At 33.6% G+C, this 21,245-nt stretch overlaps 2 protein-coding genes across 5 annotated transcripts; both read right to left on the bottom strand.

Annotated features, from left to right (window-relative positions):
* Positions 1 to 913: 913 nt before the first annotated feature.
* On the bottom strand, positions 914 to 8,868 carry LOC116775146 (facilitated trehalose transporter Tret1-1-like). The gene is made up of 8 exons (XM_061524655.1): positions 8,718 to 8,868; positions 5,345 to 5,574; positions 4,745 to 5,255; positions 4,589 to 4,666; positions 4,254 to 4,471; positions 4,005 to 4,187; positions 3,212 to 3,305; positions 914 to 3,067 (listed from the first exon to the last, which is right to left on the bottom strand). The coding sequence occupies exons 1-8, from the start codon at positions 8,752 to 8,754 to the stop codon at positions 2,931 to 2,933; spliced, it is 1,488 nt and encodes a 495-aa protein (XP_061380639.1). The 5' UTR covers positions 8,755 to 8,868; the 3' UTR covers positions 914 to 2,930.
* Positions 8,869 to 12,438: 3,570 nt separating this feature from the next.
* On the bottom strand, positions 12,439 to 19,522 carry LOC133318724 (facilitated trehalose transporter Tret1-2 homolog). Of its 4 annotated transcripts, XM_061524657.1 has the most exons (9): positions 19,412 to 19,522; positions 16,439 to 16,668; positions 16,029 to 16,349; positions 15,839 to 15,950; positions 15,684 to 15,761; positions 15,360 to 15,577; positions 15,112 to 15,294; positions 14,306 to 14,399; positions 12,439 to 14,159 (listed from the first exon to the last, which is right to left on the bottom strand). In XM_061524657.1, the coding sequence occupies exons 1-9, from the start codon at positions 19,446 to 19,448 to the stop codon at positions 14,023 to 14,025; spliced, it is 1,410 nt and encodes a 469-aa protein (XP_061380641.1). In that variant the 5' UTR covers positions 19,449 to 19,522; the 3' UTR covers positions 12,439 to 14,022. The 4 variants fall into 4 exon arrangements, with proteins under 4 accessions (XP_061380641.1, XP_061380640.1, XP_061380642.1 ...); XM_061524656.1 differs by having other exon boundaries at positions 15,839 to 16,349; XM_061524658.1 differs by lacking the exon at positions 19,412 to 19,522 and adding an exon at positions 18,571 to 18,798 and having other exon boundaries at positions 15,839 to 16,349.
* Positions 19,523 to 21,245: the final 1,723 nt, after the last annotated feature.

Below are 21,245 nucleotides of genomic sequence, written 5' to 3'. Positions count from 1 at the left end.
TTTTAAAACTAATAATAGTGATTGATTGAAAGTGGAATAATGAAATGCGGATATTTAAATTTATTTATATTTGTTTGTTTGTCAATATGTCAGATTTTATATTTTCATTACCACTAAAACTTTGCATATATTAATACTTAAGAAACTCTTAACAGGAAGGAAGGCAAATTTCAATACTATAAACAAATTTAGATGAGAATATTTGATAAAAACAAAAAAAAATAAAAAAACAACAAGGATGGAATAACTAATATAATTTCAATATTTTCGACCCAGTTTGATCAAACTATGTTTTTTTAATAAAAACGAGGCATTTACTGATGAATTTCCAAAAATATAAAAGTCTGTCGAAATATTTACGTCCCGCGATGAAAAGTCAACAAAGCATTATTAAATGTTACGTTTAAATGTGCAATGTCAAAAAAGAGTCGTGGGTCAAATTTCTCATCCTATGAAAAAGAAATTTTAATTCACTCTATTCATAAATGTAAGGTTAATTACAATAAATATTCTTAAGAAATAGAAACATGACGTTAGAATTTAATTGTTATGTTGATAATTCTCTTAACTGTTGCGAATTATTTATTAGTGTATACAGTCGTATTATATGTATATTATATAAAGTAAAAATGTAATTGCTCTCTATACGTAGAAGGTATATGACAAAAATATACCTGGCTTTATAACTTTATGTGGCTCTGTCCCTGTTAGCAATGCGAAGAGTTGTGTGTTTTGATGTCCAATGGCCGAACGTCTAATATCGTGTATAGAGAAACATTTTTATCAGATGCTAACCATTAAATATCGAAACGACTTTATTATGATACGAAATAAATAAGAGCTCTTTTAAAATGCTGCCCAAAGTACAATACAAAGGGCAAAGTCACGGATACAGTGAGTAAAACAATGAATATTCATAGAATTCAGTATATTGATGTTATTATTCACTAAAATACATTTAATAAATAAAAATTATGATTGACTCTTTTAATAAATATATATTAGAATAAACAATAAATACATATATTTCATTAAAAGGAATCGAAAGAAGAATTTCTAAATCAAATTTTGGTCTTAAGTTATGTAAGTTCATTTTAAATTTTAATCAAATATTTAAAGGAAAATCTTTAAAAGCATGAACGTAATATCATGTCCCTGAATGCCATATCTCATGTGGATTGTAATCAGATCTTTAATTTTGAAATAAACCAATAAACCCTTAAAGCTATATCAATGTACCAACTTTTAACAAATCGTTTTAAATATGAATAAATAAATTACCATAACCAGTGCCATAGAAGTGATTTGTGCTTTAAAAATGTTCCGTTGCAAGATTATATTTGATTAACCAAAATATATTTCAAATCTAAAAGGAAGTTATCTGAGTGATATATGTTAATCTGTTTACTCTGCATCTAATTTGTTTTCTCACTAGTGAACATATGTATATAATTGTATCCAAGTTATAGCAAAGGGAGAGCTGTAATAGCAGTGTCTAAAACAATGATTATTATAGTTATGTGAACATCATTTTGGAGGGAGCTGAGAGCTCTGTATTGGGTCCAATCCGAGGACAGACTAACTATACCAGTTTTGTAAATTTAGTTTCGACTTGACTGTATCTGTTAGTCATAATGGATTTGTCAGCGTCACCAGAAGGAGTGGGTGGCCCGATGGAACCTAACCGTTAAATTAGGGCCTGGAGAGCTCGGGGTAGGGGACGGTGCTACCACCCCAAAGGTATCATTAAAAGGCCATACCTCTACATAGGACCTCGTTGAAGGAAGGGTGGCCTCATCAGGTGATACGACTGCATGACGTCCTCCGATGACAGAACGCCGGTCCAACATGAATGAACCGTTATATGGTCTTCGCTGGCGAAGACGGTGTATGCTGGTTTGTCCTGAGGGTTTTCATGTCTGTGTTGTCGCTTGCTATTTTGTCGTCAGTGTTCAAAAGGACATCTTACTTATCGGGGAGTGTGCAGACCGGAAAATCTTTGCACGCTTTGACTATTAACGCGTTGGGATATATCAACGCGTCTCGAAATATGTTTTTTTATGTTAAAGGTGACAAATGGGAAGACGGCCTAGTTGGTAGGCAGTAGCTACCGTCGCCCATGGACCAAGATTGCCAACCTTGATTTTTCAAGAATAGGGAGGGATGGGAATAAGGGAATATCAGGAGAAGGTGGGATTAGGTAAAGGGCAACCGGCTTTCCCACTCATCGGACGAAACGCAGCCATTAAAGTCTACTTCACGCCGATCTTCTGTGAGTGGGTGGTACCTCCCCGGTCGAGCCATCCCATGTTCGATCTGTAGTTACATGACTACAGCTAGGCTCTACCACCTTTGAAATCATCCTGAAGTGTGTTGCTATCGTAGGAGGTTGGAGATCCCAATGGAAATATGATATATAGATAGGAAATGTATTTAATTCTATATTGTTAAAACAAATGTTTATTACTTTTAGAATTAAAAATTTATTGATAAATGGAATTGCTATTTAATAGTATTCACAAATGCCAACGCTATTAAGAAAAGGTGTTTAAAATATTCTGTGATTTAAAGACCTACGTCACAATTATACATATTCAAAAAATACAGGTTGGATGATTAAGATTTATTAAAAACAAAAGGTATAAATATAAGCAAAGCCTTCAAAGTATTTCACAAAATAAATTATATATAATAAAAATATAAGAAACAAAATATCGTTGAAAGAGAGTTCTTAACAAATATAAATAATTATGTAGAAATTATAAATTAGTTTACCTAGATCTATGTTATATAAAATGATATCTACAATGTTCTTTAAAATATTAATTCTCATGGTTTTTTATGCTCAAGAATCGTCACATTATTTTATTTTAATTCACTCGACACTGATTTCAAGTAAAAATTCCTAAGTCCAATATAACAGTAATTACTTAAAATATTTTCCTTTCCATAAATTTTTGTTGAATTACATCTACTGACCAGGTTTTTGTTTCTGGAAGATAAAAGAAGGCGAATGCCGCCGTGAAGAAAGAAAAACCGGCGAAAATAAAAAAGATTGCTCCCAGACCTGCAAAGAAAAGGTTAAATGATATTATTTAGGAGAGTCCATACGTTTTCCACACACACATACACGCACGCACACACACAGACACACACGAACAATAAAAATTATATTTAAAAAGATATTGAAATTTCAATGTGCAATACTTACCAAAAGCGTTGAAGAGTGGATTAAACATAAAAAGCATTATAAAGGTACAAAAATAAGACCACTCAAAAATAAAGGTGGTGGCAAAACTTTTGATCTGAAACATAAGAGGAGTAAACAATACCAACATATTTTATACAATGTAAGATGTGTAAAAGAAATAAGATTAAATTAAAAATCGTAAGTACTCAGATATATTCGAAAAGTCTTCGCGTTTAAGGCCTTGGGGTATATAAGCGATTAGACGGGGTTAAGGCGAGACTGACTTGTGACATATACGAAATATTAGAGTGTAAATAAATGTCCGGGTATCCAAGTTTACAATTCGTCATTATTAACATAACGAGAATATTGTTTTACATTTTGCAACAATTAACCAAAAAAAATTAAGGTAAGAAAATATACTATTTATATTATATCAATCAGTAAATTATTTTCCGTCTATATCATTGCACTTCTAATCTTCTTTTTTTATTACTGAAAATACCTTCAAAATCAAAATCCCCTCAGAATCTAACTCAAATTCCAGGTTTTTTTTACAACGGTTCCATCTTGTTATAGAAACTCATAACTTAGTCCCAATATTGGTTTTAAAGATTTCGTATGTGATATTCACACTTTTCTTTTAATTTAATAATCAGTTAAACGTCCTCTGCTTGAGAAAAAAACATTTAACATTTTTCACTTGATATTGAGTTTAAGCGAGAAGACTGTGATAAAATATATTTGCAAACAGCATTTTATTTTCAAGTTTAATATTTCTATAATTATTAAAGAAATTTAATATGCAATTTACCTGAGGAAGAAATACCTCTCCCATTAAAACGTAAGGTACTACACCAGCGCCAAAAGTATAAGTCATGGCATAAATATAAATGAAACCTGCTGTCAACCAGCCTGGACCCCACTGACATTGTATTTGGGTCCCTAAAATAAGACACAACAGACCAGTGACAAGTGAAGAGCCTATTAGTAACGCCTGAAAAAAATAGATTGAATGATGATTTTAATTTTATTTATTATATCCTTTAACTGTATTACTTACTCTTCGGCCAACTGCTTCGATTAAGAGGGCTTCAAAGAAGCCAGTTATTATCATTGTCAAGCCAAATAAAACGGACGATACAGTTGATGACATGCTCGGAACTGCATTCGCAAATAGTGGGTCTGCGTATACTTGTACTACAGTCAAGCCTTGAAATACACATGTGGTGAAAAGAACGAGTAGTACAATAAATGCACGACGAGAAGAAGGTGAATTTCCTAAAAATGCAACAAACCCTCTTAAAAAATTATTTTCAATAAATAAGATATTATATTTAAAACTAGTAAATGTAAAATAAATATTAATTCTTTTATTATTATCGTTATCATATCTACCGAAAAATTTTAAAATTGATACATTTTTCCGAGTTGCTTTCGTTTCCGGATTTAAGTTCTCCATTTCGGGGATGTCATCTGTAATGATATTCTTGTTAAAGAAAATCGATAGCTTCCGTTATTTATTAACACGCTATTTTTAAAAATGTGTCATACTTAATTTTATGTCACTGTTTTTTATAAGTTGTCTTAAGTTCTCTAGATGTGTTATGACTTCTATAGAATCAAGCTCAACTCCTTTATAATAGGCAATGGATTTAGCAGCTTCCTGAAACGTGTAATATCCAGCATATATTCCTGTGATACACCTAGTACTTTTCGATTTCACTAAAAGAATAAACCTTACCTTATCCAAACCCTTCCTCATTAAATACAAGGGTGATTCTTTTAAAAAGAAGATCAATACCATACCAATGACGGCCAAACTTAGTCCTATATAGTTCAATGTATTATAGTGTACCATACCACCTAGCCCATAAGATAATAACATTCCTAATCCATGGAAGATTACAGCACTGGAACTCAGGGCTCCTCTGATGGATGGTTCAGAAAACTCATTGATGTAGACCGGAATGATGGGAAATATAGAGCCACCAAGACCGCAGAGAGACATCGCACAAATAACCCCTTCAACTCTTTTTACTGTAACCAATAATATCCAGGCCAGCTGAAAAAAAATGAAACATTAGTTCACCTGGAACACAATATGTTATAGATAGATTTCAACGACATCTACTGGGTATTTTAAAATCGTACCAATTGTGGCGAAAATAAAATAATTAAGGCACGCTTCCTTCCTAATACGTCCAATAGATAACCACTAAATAGGGTTACTATAAGCGTGCTAGCAGGCGAAATACTTCCCATAAGTGAAATTTCACTCTGTGTCATAACTCGGTTTAGTGGCGTGTTCTCTGAACTAAAGAGCTTGATAGTAGAAGATGGTAGTGTGAATAGTAGACCCAAGGTCGTACATGTGTAAGTTACTGTAAAAAAAAGTTAGGTAAAATATTTTATTTCATCATGTTAATTATATTTATATGACATAGCGAAATCAAAATAACGCTCAATAAATTTAGTACGTCACCGTGATTCGACTAGACTAAATAACGGGCGCAAGCTGCGAGGTGTGGAAGGGTCCGAAATTTTAGGTAGTCAATCAATGTACGATAAAACTATGCATTTTATGTTTCCTGTATATATATATATATATATATATATATATATATATATAATACTTATTCGTTATCTTTGACGGTAACTATCGTTCAGATTTTTATAGATTTTATCATTGTAAAGGTAAAAATATTACGAGAAAGAATACGGAAAATTTACATAAAGTTCATTTTTAGGGAATACCTAAATAGTTAATTATAATTATTCGATTATTTGTTAAACTAATTTGAATTAAGGTGTTAATGTTGACAAGACTCCCGTGATCATGGTTGCTGCAAAGTAACCGAACCGTCGGTAGTATATAGTTTTTTAAAGTAATTAAAATCGCTTAGCCATCCAAAAAATATTAGTTTCATTTAAATGAATACTCGAGACAGTCTTAGATCTCATCATTATGTTACTTTAATTTTCGTTCTCGTCAGATGACTTTGAATGAGAATTATTTACGTAAATGCAGCAGTACCAATTTTAATTTTATACAGAAGTATCGTGGTGAGATATGATATGGTATCTCTCTGGTCCGATTTAATTGGGTTCTGGACTGGTATTCTATCTTTGTAGGTTTTTAGGGTTCAGTGTATTCAGTGTCATGTGAGGAATCTTGTCAGCCTCTAGTGATGCATAATTATTAAAATAATTTCTAGCTTCTGTGAATTTCAGTGGCCCCCCTATAATTTCATCGCTGATGTTAAGTGTAGAGATAGCTTCGATCTGTAGAGAACACTCATGTGGCATAGTAGCGAGAAAGCTCCCGGACACAACTTTTGTTTATATTAGAAAGTATAAGAGTATTATGGCTAACATCCAGTTGCTAGAATGATTTTTCATAGATGAGGTAGCGATCGAACTTCGGGCATTCTGTTTCCATATACCTGAACGATTTTCACTCGGTTGCCATAAAGGAATACGGAAGTATGAAGGTCTGCCATAGCTTAATATGCCCATTGGAAAGATCAAGGGTATTGACAGGTATAATTGAGAAACTGAAATTTATCACTATACATTTACCTTTTGTTTTTTTTTTTGATGACGCAGGGAAACTCTTTTTACGAGCCGTCTCAGCGGCCTTGGTGAGGCCGGAGAGGATGTGTGAGACTCGACCTGGGCAGGTCCCTACTCACTAAAACCACTGCGAAAGCCATCGGCCGCTATGTTGGTGCATCCCGGATCTGTCAGCGACAGGGCACACCAGCGACTGGCCGGTCCTGGCAAAGACCGGACTTACTCCCTCGGAGAAAGGAGGCGATCCCGGCAATTAGGATCGCCCCGACGACGCCGGGCTTTCACAGGAGCCGGGTTACCGGCCCGACCCCAGCCCGGAGTGCACGGGCGCCATTGGAGGCGTTGCAAATATCGCCTCCGGCGCACCCCGTCTGTCGTCTGCAGAGGGAGGGTGCATCAGCCGCAACCTCCCGTTCCCACTCAGATGCCTCCTTCGTGGATATAACCGTCTCACAGAAAAAGGGCACCGCCATCCAGGACCTGTTACTCTCAAGCATCTTCTCCGCAACACTCGAAAGCGACAAGCCCAGTCCGCCGAGCGCCGCCACAAGGTCTTGGCGCTGCGCAGCCCATCTCGGGCACACCTCGAGGGTGTGCTGGGCTGAGTCCACCGCAGCGCCGCACTCATGGCAACCTCCTCCCGGCTCTCTCCTGGCCACCCGACACAAGTAGTCACCGAAACAGCCGTGCCCGGTGAAAACTTGCGTCAGACGGAAAGTGAGGGACTATACGTTTACCTACCACTAACTACCAAATTGTATTCAATAATAATAGTCTATTAAATCAGCACCAAAAATGTAATGAATCATAGCTAAATCTGTCAATTCATGGCAGTGACCCGGTTCGAAATATTTTCATCGCACCCATTATCAAAACTGGTTATAAACATAAGTATTCCTGTCAAAGTCCGGTAGCATCTTTAGTGATCTACTTTCTACAGAAAGTGTCAATGTCAGCCACTTTACCGTCTAAATCTCTTTTTTCGTCTATAACATCAAACCTATAATTTTTGTCTAAACTATTTTTTAATCTAGAGTTACGATATTCGAGTGGATGGAAAATGGTGGAATAAGGATTGGCAACACTTAGAAATTGTTTACACTACTTACATCTATTTCTTTTGGCTTTTCGTTACACTGATTTCTTAGTGTGTCCTCGGCAACGTTCGTTGATTCGGATAAATAAATAAAACACCTAAAAGATAAAATTTCTGACCTATACCTAAGACTAAACTACACTATACTATACTGTACCTATACTGTATTATTGCCCCGATGGCAGGATAGCAATGCCATTCCATTGCTTGTGCTGTATCTTCAATATTCTAGTTTAAGAGACCGGGTGTTCATTTCGCCAAGACAGCATCGTCACTCGTAATGTGATATTTTATCCAAACAACGATAATACCAGGGCGATGTTCGTTTATTTGTAATGACATACTTTTAAGTAAAGTTAAAGTTTTTATTTTATTTCATCAATTTTCTTATAAAGCAATCTCTAAATTTTCTCCAGAAACAATATTTTTTTCCAAGAAGTAATAAATATTATGTATATTTAAAAATGTATCGACTTCTGATTTATAGATAATATGTATTATTAACTTATTGCAATATTTCTATTGATAGTCTTGTTATTTTTGTTTTATTTACTATTAAAATAGATTTTTTCCAAATTTATGAAATATTTAATTCGTTTATTTTCGTCACTTATTTCCCTGGGGTTAGTTTAATAAATTAAAATAGCAATAACTAAGGTATGGTGGACATTGTCATTAACTGGTACAATATCATATTCTATTTTACAATATTTGTAATCAGTTGTATTGCTTTTTATATCAAGAATAGTTAAGGTTTAAAAACCGTTTATAAAAAAAATATTGTAATACATAAAACTCCTTGGAACTTATTTTAATGAAGAAAAGACTTAAAATAAAATTAATATATCAACTTACTTATAAATGTAGAAAGAACTTGTTTAATAATACTCATTGTGATATATTTTCAATAAACTCAACAACACCTTTAACTTGCGCTCTGGCGCACGTCGAGATAAAGACTGCAGATTAATTTGTTGTCTGTACAAATTAGACGGGTTTGTTTATTATTCGGATATTAGATGTTGTCTGGCAAGTGGTGGCTTATTGACAGTTGGCTATTTGGATCAAGACAGTTGAAATGTCACTTGTCACTATGAAAGGAAAGCTTATTTTTCAAAATACCGTTTACCTTTTCTGGTTTATTAATACTATTTTATTAAAATAATACATAGTATTCATATCTTCTTAATGCACCTTTAGCTAAGAAAAAATAGTCATTTTATATTTTCGAAGGTCACTTTTGTTTTCGTTTTCAAATTTGTGATTATCAGAAAATCTTCACGGAATTTTTTTTTTTTCATTATCCAATGCATAATGAAGATAGTTCTTAACAAATATAATATACAATGATTTACTAAAAACAAAATCGTGAATAACTTTTAGCATGACTATCAACCATCAGTTGAAAATCGATGGCAAAAACCAATCAAAGCATACTATCGATAAAGGTGGTCGAGAAAAGATATGTTTATGATATTACCAGTACAGTCATTGTGTGTTTGTAATTTTCATTTTTCTAATAAAGTAATTTCATATGAAACTGATTGTTATATTTACAGATGAAAGCTCTCAGCATTCCATGGATTCACCATGCTAGTGCCGGGTCCATCGCGTTGCAGGGAGAGGAACTTCAACAGTGCCTGGGACTTGCGACCCAGCTGTAGGTTTAAGGGGCCCCTATCTGACGCGCGTTAAACGCTCTTCTCTACTGTCCAAGCTCCTCTCTCTACCTATAATCTATATATATATATATATGTATAAATTATATATTCATATATATATATATATATATATATGAATATATAATTTATATTTATCATAATAAAAATTTAATTTTAAAATTTTGACCTTAGATTTCATCCGTTAATATTTATTTCTCATTGAGAAATTTTTTAACGGATTCTGACTAATTTAGTAGAGGTGATAGGTTTTGGGTGATGGGTAAAAAACAAGATATATTTAGCCCCTAGAAAAATAAAAAATAATTATTATTTATTAATACAATACTAATTATTCGATTATCAATCATTATTCAATTCAATCCATTAAGTGTCAAAAAAAAAAACATGCGCTATATTTTGAGGTCTCGTTATTTGTTGTTGTCTTATTTTATATTTTTGAGGATTGGATACCAGTCTTACAATGGCCAGCCATATTCTCTAATAAAATTAGTATATATTATTGTGAATTAAGTTATGTAAATATTATTTTATTAGGTTTTGCCCGCGATCGCGTCCGCTTGAAGATAAGAGTTGTTTTCGAAGAGAAATGTTTAAATTGTCAAAAAATTATATATGTATAAAGCAATTTACGTTGCAGCATCTTCACTTTAAATAATCTATATACCGACTATAAAGCCGTCCGCATAAGTAACTAAACAAAAATTTTTTAGTCTAAGAAGTATTACAAATAAATTATTTTCCGGCTACAACCGTTTCTGAAGTAGCCAACACCTCCTCATCCCTCATGAGCGCCACCACGTAGTTCACTCACGCATGAAGCGAAGCCGTTTTAATAAATTTAAAAAAAGTTAAAGGAACCATTTATTGTGAGATAACGACGATAGTAAGACATATGGTACTACATTGCTTTTTAATATAATCAATAGTTTTGGCAGCGCTAGCCAAGTAAGGATGTTTTTGGGTAATTTTTTTAAACCTTAGGTTTCGAACAATGATTGGACTTTTGGATTTCCAAGAGATATATCCTGGGGAAATCCCATGATAACGTCGTTACATCGCTCCCTAAAGACGAAGATGCCCAAGAGCTAAAGTCAAAGATTCAATTCTACAAGCAGTTTATGATAGGAGCACAAAGTAACAGAGTAGGTTTAGGATCAAATAAGAAAGTCCAAGATACGGATATATTGAAGTCTTTTATTCGGCAAGACGAGAATGATAAATATAAGATCCATGCAATGAGTTTAGAAATGCAGGACGAGTGGTTAGACATAGGAGATTTTTGCATCCCATTAGCACTTAAATGGCGCACCTTAATCCAAGGTTGGTCTGCAGCATTGTTGAAATTATATCTCACTGCATTCCAAATGACTCTCCCAGATTGAAGTAATTCAGTAAGATGGGGCAAATGTACCGAAAAGACTTGATATATCTGCAGGAAAGCAGTTGGAACTGCTTAGAATTTGTTAGTGGAATGTTAGGTAGTCCTGAATAGCGGTCAATACTCGCGTCGTCAGGTTAGGGTTCTGGAAATCATACGTGAAGCCGTTAATCTTTCGGTAGAAAGAGCGCATGGGGAAATAACCAAAAATGATCAGTAGGTTTTGTGAGATAGGGCACTTAGGCTATAAAATCAAGCGTCAAGCCTTACTCCATCCTTAAAGTGGCTTCGGATTTCACTATAATATAAATTAAAAAAAAAACAATAAACCCTTAAAGTAATATCAATGTACAAACTTTTAACAAATCGTTTTAAATATGAATAAATAAATTACCATAACGAGTGCCATAGAAGTGATTTGTGCTTTAAAAATGTTCCGTTGCAAGATTATATTTGATTAACCAAAATATATTTCAAATCTAAAAGGAAGTTATCTGCGTGATATATGTTAATCTGTTTACTCTGCATCTAATTTATTCTCTCACTAGTGAACATATGTATATAATTATAACCAAGTTATAGTAAAGGGAGAGCTATAATAGCAGTGTCTAAAACAATGATTATTATAAACAACAACAACTCGATTGTGACTGTGGCTTGTCATACATTGGACAGACGAAGAGGAGCATCGGTACAAGGGTTAAAGAACACATCTCAGACCTCAAAAACAGGCGCGCTTCGAAGTCAGCAGTGTGTGAACACACAATGGACAAACCAGGCCACTACATTCGGTTTGATAAACCTCAAATCCTCGCTCGGGAAGACAAGTATATACTGAGATTAATTCGCGAGGCTATTGAAATTAAAAAACATCCCAATTTCAATAGAGAAGATGGCTGGAATCTATCAAACACCTGGGACCCCGTTCTTAAAAATATAAAATCTCATGTCCGTAACCACACCCCGCAGGACCTCAAGACACCGTAAGCGCATTCTGCCGGCATCCAGAGTGATACGCCAGAAAATTAAGAAATCGATGGCAGTAGATGATAAATAACAAGGACCAACTGACAGACATTCACACCTCGTCTGCCCGTGATCACGGTTGCTGCGAAGTAACCGAAACTTCGGGATTATGTAGTTTTTAAATAATAAAATCCGCGTAGTATATCCGAATAATACTATTTTCATTTAAATGATTATTATAGTTATGTTAACATCAAGTTTAGTTTAATGGTGATGCTATTTTAAATGCATCTCAATTTTGTAATGGTGTTTTAATTACTGCCGCCTTAGTTAACTATAAAAACCGATATGTGACAACTATGATTAAAACTAGCCTCGAAATAGAACTGACATTGACTAGTAGACCTTTTATAGTGACAAATATAAACCAATGTATTTCTAACAAATTAGATGATGGCTTAGAGATAAGCTAATAAGTTGAAGGTTTATCTACCCCTCTAGAACGTATATTAGAAATTCACTATCCAAATTTAACGGAAAGAATAAGATATTTACTAATCTAATCAATTTATTTAAGTTACTTACAATATAGTCGAGAACATAATATAATTAATACTAAAACCTACACAACATACACAGAACCCTTGCTATATTAAATATTACACTCACGAGTAGCGTATCGCAATGATGCAGCTTCACAATATACAACACCCCATTGTACCAAGCAAACCGACAATTTTGGAGGGAGCTGAGAGCTCTGTATTGGGTCCAATCCGAGGACAGACTAACTATACCAGTTTTGTAAATTTAGTTTCGACTTGACTGTATCTGTTAGTCATAATGGATTTGACAGCGCCACCGGAAGGGGTGGGTGGCCCGATGGAACCTAACCGTTAAATTAGGGCCCGGAGAGCTCGGGGTAGGGGGCGGTGCTACCACCCCAAAGGTATCATTAAAAGCCCATACCTCTACTTAGGACCTCGTTGAAGGATGGGTGGCGTCATCAGGTGATACGACTGCATGACGTCCTCCGATGACAGAACGCCGGTCCAACATGAATGAACCGTGATCTGGTCTTCGCTGGCGAAGGCTTCGCTGGTTTGTCCTGAGGGTTTTCATGTCTGTGTTGTCGCTTGCTATTTTGTCGTCAGTGTTCAAAAGGACATATTACTTATCGGGGAGTGTGCAGACCGGAAAATATTTGCACGTTTTGACTATTAACGCGTTGGGATATATTATCGCGTCTCGAAATATGTTTTTTTATGTTAAAGGTGACAAACTGGAAGACGGCCTAGTTGGTGGGCAGTAACTACCGTTGCCCATGGACCAAGATTGCCAACCTTGGTTTTTTAAGAATAGGGAGGGGTGGGAATAAAGGAATATCAGGAGAAGGTGGGAATAGGGAAAGGTCAACCGGCTCTCCCACTCATCGGACGAAACGCAGCCATTAAAGTCTACTTCACGCCGATCTTCTGTGAATGGGTGGTACCTCCCCGGTCGAGCCATCTCATGTTCGATCTGTAGTTACATGACTACAGCTAGGCTCTACCACTTTTGAAATCATCCTGAAGTGTGTTGCTATCGTAGGAGGTTGGAGATCCCAATGGAAATAGGATATAAAGATAGGAAATGTATTTAATTCTATATTGTTAAAACAAATGTTTATTACTTTAAGAATTAAAAATTTATTGATAAATGGAATTGATATTTAATAGTTTTCACAAATGCCAACGCTATTAAGAAAAAGTGTTTAAAATATTCTGTGATTTAAAGACCTACGTCACAATTATACATATTCAAAAAATACAGGTTGGATGATTAAGATTTATTTTAAAAAAATGGTATAAATATAAGCGAAGCCTTCAAAGCATTTCACAAAATAAATTATATAAAATAATAATATAATAAACAAACTATTGTTGAAAAAGGGTTCTTAAAAATATATATAATTATGTAGAAATTATAAATTAGTTTACCTAGATCTATTATGTTGTATAAAATGATGTCTAAAATGTTCTTTAAAATATTAATTCTCATGGTTTTTTAAGCTCAAGAATAGTCACATTATATTATTTTAATTCACTCAACACCCATTTCAAGTAAAAATTCCTAAGTCCAATATAACAGTAATTACTTAAAATATTTTCCTTTGCATAAATTTTTGTTGAATTACATCTACTGACCAGGTTTTTGTTTCTGGAAGATAAAAGAAGGTGAATACCGCCGTGAAGAAAGAAAAACCGGCGAAAATAAAAAAGATTGCTCCCAGACCTGCAAAGAAAAGGTTAAATGATATTATTTAGGAGAGTCCATACTTCTTCCACACACACATACACGCACGCACACACACACAGACACACACAAACAAAAAAATATATATTTAAAAAGATATTGAAATTTCAATGTGCAATACTTACCAAAAGCGTTGAAGAGTGGATTAAACATAAAAAGCATTATAAAGGTACAAAAATAAGACCACTCAAAAATAAAGGTGGTGGCAAAACTTTTGATCTGAAACATAAGAGGAGTAAACAATACCAACATATTTTATACAATGTAAGATGTGTAAAAGAAATAAGATTAAATTAAAAATCGTAAGTACTCAGATATATTCGAAAAGTCTTCGCGTTTAAGGCCTTGGGGTATATAAGCGATTAGACGGGGTTAAGGCGAGACTGACTTGTGACATATACGAAATATTAGAGTGTAAATAAATGTCCGGGTATCCAAGTTTACAATTCGTCATTATTAACATAACGAGAATATTGTTTTACATTTTGCAACAATTAACCAAAAAAAATTAAGGTAAGAAAATATACTATTTATATTATATCAATCAGTAAATTATTTTCCGTCTATATCATTGCACTTCTAATCTTCTTTTTTTATTACTGAAAATACCTTCAAAATCAAAATCCCCTCAGAATCTAACTCATGTTCCAGGTTTTTTTTTACAACGGTTCCATCTTGTTATAGAAACTCATGTCTTAGTCCCAATATTGGTTTTAAAGATTTCTTATGTGATATTCACACTTTTCTTTTAATTTAATAATCAGTTAAACGTCCTCTGCTTGAGAAAGATACATTTAACATTGCGAATATAATTTTTCACTTCATATTGAGTTTAAGCGAGAAGACTGTGATAAAATTTATTTGCAAACAGCATTTTATTTTCAAGTTTAATATTTTTATAATTATTAAAGAAATTTAATATGCAATTTACCTGAGGAAGAAATACCTCTCCCATTAAAACGTAAGGTACTACACCAGCTCCAAAAGTATAAGTCATGGCATAAATATAAATTAAACCTGCTGTCATCCAGCCTGGACCCCACTGAAATTGTATTTGCGTGCCTAAAATTAGACACAACAGACCAGTGACCAGTGAAGAGCCTATTAGTAACGCCTGAAAAAATATATTGAATGATGATTTTAATTTTATTTATTATGTCCTTTAACTGTATTACTTACTCTTCGGCCAACTGCTTCGATTAAGAGGGCTTCAAAGAAGCCAGTTATTATCATTGTCAAGCCAAATAAAACGGACGATACAGTTGATGACATGCTCGGAACTGCAGTCGCAAATAGAGGTTCTGCGTATACTTGTACTACAGTCAAGCCTTGAAATACACATGTGGTAAAAAGAACGAGTAGTACAGTAAATGCACGACGAGAAGAAGGTGAATTTCCTAAAAAAGCAACAAACCCTCTTAAAAAATTATTTTCAATAAATGAGATATTATATTAAAAACTAATAAATATTTATTATTTGATTATTATCGTTATCATATCTACCGAAAAATTTTAAAATTGATACATTTTTCCGAGTTGCTTTCGTTTCCGGATTTAAGTTCTCCATTTCGGGGATGTCATCTGTAATGATATTCTTGTTAAAGAAAATCGATAGCTCCCTTGTTTATTAACACGCTATTTTTAAAAATGTGTCATACTTAATTTTATGTCACTGTTTTTTATAAGTTGTCTTAAGTTCTCTAGATGTGTTATGACTTCTATAGAATCAAGCTCAACTCCTTTATAATAGGCAATGGATTTAGCAGCTTCCTGAAACGTGTAATATCCAGCATATATTCCTGTGATACACCTAGTACTTTTCGATTTCACTAAAAGAATAAACCTTACCTTATCCAAACCCTTCCTCATTAAATACAAGGGTGATTCTTTTAAAAAGACGAACAATACCATACCAATGGCGGCCAAACTTAGTCCTATATAGTTCAATGTATTATAGTGTACCATACCACCTAGCCCATAAGATAATAACATTCCTAATCCATGGAAGATTATACCACTAGAACTTAGGGCGCCTCTGATGGATGGCTCAGAAAACTCATTGATGTAGACTGGAATGATGGGAAATATAGAGCCACCAAGACCGCAGAGAGACATCGCACAAATAACCCCTTCAACTCTTTTTACTGTAACCAATAATATCCATGCCAGCTGAAAAAAAATGAAACATTAGTTCACCTGGAACACAATATGTTTTAGATAGATTTCAACGACATCTACTGGGTATTTAAAAATCGTACCAGTTGTGGCGAAAATAAAATAATTAAGGCACGCTTCCTTCCTAATACGTCCAATACATAACCACAAAATGGAGTTATTATAAGCGTGCTAGCAGACGAAATACTTCCCATAATTGAAATTTCACTTTCTGTCATAACTCGGTTTAGTGGCGTGTTCTCTGAACTAAAGAGCTTGATAGTAGAAGATGGTAGTGTGAATAGTAGACCCAAGGTCGTACATGTGTAAGTTACTGTAAAAAAAATTTTTGATAAAATATTCTTTTTCATCATGTAAATTATATTTATATGACATAGCGAAATCAAAATAAAGCTCAATAAATTTAGTACGTCGCCGTGATTCGACTAGACTAAATAACGGGCGCAAGCTGCGAGGTGCGGAAGGGTCGGAAATTTTAGGTAGTCAATCAATGTACAGTAAAACTATGCATTTTATGTTTCCTGTAGAAAAGTGAGCGATATCATTTTTTTTTTGGTTTCGGGTTGGAAAATCCTCATGGAGCCCCGTCGCCCTCGGGGAAGGGCGAAGGGGACTGTCAGACTCTTACTGACTAAAAACCAACCCGTGTTCCTCATGTACCCGTATGTCAAAGGGGCGGGTATCGCCAAAGCATTCGTCGCCACCCCCCCGACAAGTATTGACCCACCAGATGGTCAGGTGGGCCCCGTCAGCAAGCGATATCATAATATATATATATAATATATATATAATATACATACTTATTCGCCATTTTTGACAGTAACTATCGTTCAGATTTTTATGGATTTTATTATTGTAAAGGTAAAAATATCATGAGAAAGATTTCATTATACTTAAACCAATAGTAAAACTAGATGCAAAAATTTTCCATCCAAATCATACACACAAAAAAATATATCTATAAAATCATTAAAATGTATACGGAAAATTTACTAAAAATTTATTTTTAGGGAATACCTAAATAGTTAATTATAATTATTCGATTTTTTGTTAAACTAATTTGAATTAAGGTGTTAATGTTGACAAGACTCCCGTGATCATGGTTGCTGCAAAGTAACCGAACCGTCGGTAGTATATAGTTTTTTAAAGTAATTAAAATCGCGTAGCCATCCAAAAAATATTAGTTTCATTTAAATGAATACTCGAGACAGTCTTAGATCTCATCATTATGGTACTTTAATTTTCGTTCTCTTCAGATGACTTTGAATGAGAATGATTTACGTAAATGCAGCAGTACCAACTTTAATTTTATACAGAAGTATCGTGGTGAGATATGATATGGTATCTCTCTGGTCCGATTTAATTGGGTTCTGGACTGGTATTCTATCTTTGTAGGTTTTTAGGGTTCAGTGTATTCAGTGTCATGTGAGGAATCTTGTCAGCCTCTAGTGATGCATAATTATTAAAATAATTTCTAGCTTCTGTGAATTTCAGTGGCCCCCCTATAATTTCATCGCTGATGTTAAGTGTAGAGATAGCTTCGATCTGTAGAGAACACTCATGTGGCATAGTAGCGAGAAAGCTCCCGGACACAACTTTTGTTTATTTTAGAAAGTATAAGAGTATTATGGCTAACATCCAGTTGCTAGAATGATTTTTCATAGATGAGGTAGCGATCGAACTTCGGGCATTCTGTTTCCATGTACCTGAACGATTTTCACTCGGTTGCCATAAAGGAATACGGAAGTATGAAGGTCTGCCATAGCTTAATATGCCCATTGGAAAGATCAAGGGTATCGACAGGTATAATTGAGAAACTGAAATTTATTAGTATGCATTTACCTACCACTAACTACCAAATTGTATTCAATAATAATAGTCTATTAAATCAGCACCAAAACGTAATGAACCAAAGCTAAAGCTGTCAATTCATCGCAGGGACCCGGTTCGAAATATTGTTATACTAATTGGTCGCAGACATTATTAACTGAGTTAGAAACGCGAGTGTTCCTGTCAAAGTCCGGTAGCAACTTTAATAATCTACAAAAAGTGTCAACGTCAGCTACTTTACCGTCTAAATCTCTTTTTTCGTCTATAACATCAAACCTATAATTTTTATCTAAACTATTTTTTAATCTAGAGTTACGATATTCGAGTGGATGGAAAGTGGTGGAATAAGGATTGGCAACACTTAGAAATTGCTTACACTACTTACATCTATTTGTTTTGGCTTTTCGTTACACTGATTTCTAAGGGCGTCCTCGGCAACGTTCGTCGATTCGGATAAATAAATAAAACACTTAAAAGTGTAAGCCGCTGAATATGGCCCGCTTGGAGACGATTTTGGTTTCAAGACGTATAATAACTACTTCGACTTATCCTACCGACTGCGGGAATTATGTAGAGTGCGTTTCACAGCCGCTAGAAGTTCCAGCAAAAAGTCATCATCGTCACTCGTAATGTGATATTTTATCCAAACAACGATATTGCCAGGGCCATGTTCGTTTATTTTTAATGACATACTTTTAAGTAAAGTTAAAGTTTTTATTTTATTTCATCTATTTTCTTATAAAGCAATCTCTAAATTTTCTCCAGAAACAATATTTTTTTCCAAGAAGTAATAAATATTATGTATATTTAAAAATGTATCGACTTCTGATTTATAGATAATATGTATTACTAACTAATTGCAACAAGTCTATTGATAGTTCTGTATTATAGTCTTGTTATTTTTGTTTTATTTACTATTACAATAGATTCTTTCCAAATTTATGAAATATTTAATTCGTTTATTTTCGTCACTTATTTCCCTGGGGTTAGTTTAATAAATTAAAATAGCAATAACTAAGGTATGGTGGACATTGTCATTAACTGGTACAATATCATATTCTATTTTACAATATTTGTAATCAGTTGTATTGCTTTTTATATTAAGAATAGGTTTAAAAGTTAAGGTTTAAAAACCGTTTATAAAAAAAATATTGTAATACATAAAACTCCTTGGAACTTATTTTAATGAAGAAAACACTTAAAATAAAATTAATATTTCAACTTACTTATAAATGTAGAAAGAACTTGTTTAATAATACTCATTGTGATATATTTTCAATAAACTCAACAACACCTTTAACTTGCGCTCTGGCGCACGTCGAGATAAAGACTGCAGATTATGTATGTGAAACGGACGATAGTTTAATTTGTTGTTTGTACAAATTAGTCGGGTTTGTTTATTAATCGGATATTAGATGTTGTCTGGCAAGTGGTGGCTTATTGACATTTGAATATTTTGGGTCAAGACAGTTGAAATGTCACTTGTCACTATGAAAGGAAAGCTTATGTTTCAAAATACCGTTTACCTTTTCTGGTTTATTAATACTAATTTATTAAAATAATACATAGTATTCATATCTTCTTAATGCGCCTTTAGCTAAGAAAAAATAGTCATTTTATATTTTCGAAGGTCACTTTTGTTTTCTTTGTCAAATTTGTGATTATCAGAAAATCTTCACGGAATTTTTTTTTTTTTTTTTTTTCATTATCCAATGCATAATGAAGATAGTTCTTAACAAATATAACGTGCAATGATTTACTAAAAACAAAATAGTGAATAACTTTTAGCATGGCGATCAACCATCAGTTGAAAATCGATGGCAAAAACCAATCAAAGCATACTATCGATAAAGGTGGTCGAGAAAAGATATGTTTATGATATTACCAGTACAGTCATTGTGTGTTTGTAATTTTAATTTTTCTAATAAAGTAATTTCATATGAAACTGATTGTTATATTTACAGACGAAAGCTCTCAGCATTCCATGGATTCACCGTGCTAGTGCCGGGTCCAACGCGTTGCAGGGAGAGGAACTTCAACAGTGCCTGGGACCCGCGACCCAGGTGTAGGTTTAAGGGGCCCCTATCTAACGCGCGTTAAACGCTCTCCTCTACTATCCAAGCTCCTCTCTCTACCTAACCAAATTTGAAAAAAGAAAGTAATTTTAATCTTTTGCTATTCAACTACATTTCCATGTTCTTAGATTATAAATTTGATGGCTTTTCGATATTATAATTGATTGTTACTAGATCTCAAGCTACAAATTTAAAATGGTGAAATTTTGTGTTCTATAGTGAAGGTTTTTTTTTATTAATCATACATATGAATAATTTTTTGTTTAGTCAAAAACTGCTTCATTTTAAAGTTAAATTCTTTGACTTCTAGTCTTTTCACGGATTAAAAACTTTTTGAAATGAATTCTTTCAACAGCAGTAGTTACTCACTGGCCGAAGCAGAATATTGTTTATGACAGAATAAATATATATTCTGAGTAAAATCTTTGCTGCGCTTTCTGACTGAACTATGAACTCATTTATCAAACATGGGTATCAAACCCATTGTCGAACTATGCTGTAAATAAATAATTGTTAGTTAAACAATCTTTTTAGTTAACGAAATAAGTGACTATCACACTAATAATGACTTGCCTGTATATATACACACATCAACATTGCCTAGGGATATTTAATTTTTACCTTATGTTATGAAATTCTGTATATATTTCGTTAAAACAATTATATATGAAATTAAAGTTTATACTTGCAATACATAAAAAGAGATGCATCAAAGATTTTTTTTTTGTATTGTGATTTTTTTTTTTTGGGTTAGGGTTTGAAAGATTGTGATTTTATTTCTAGGTGTTATTGTTACTTTGAACATAATGGATTTTATGTTGGAAATTATGAAAATTAAAGTCATAAAATAAAAAAAAGGCATTTTATTAAAGTTAGTAATCAGTATTTTCTTCCCTAATATTAATTAGAGTTCGGCATCAATTACTCATGCTCAAAATTCAGTTATCCAAATCGAGCTGTAGTATCAGGTCCCAGGTTCTTTCAA

Source organism: Danaus plexippus, chromosome 25 (assembly GCF_018135715.1).
Source record: "Danaus plexippus chromosome 25, MEX_DaPlex, whole genome shotgun sequence".
Classification (NCBI taxonomy): Eukaryota; Metazoa; Arthropoda; class Insecta; order Lepidoptera; family Nymphalidae; genus Danaus; species Danaus plexippus.
This window is presented reverse-complemented; position numbering and strand designations above follow the sequence as displayed.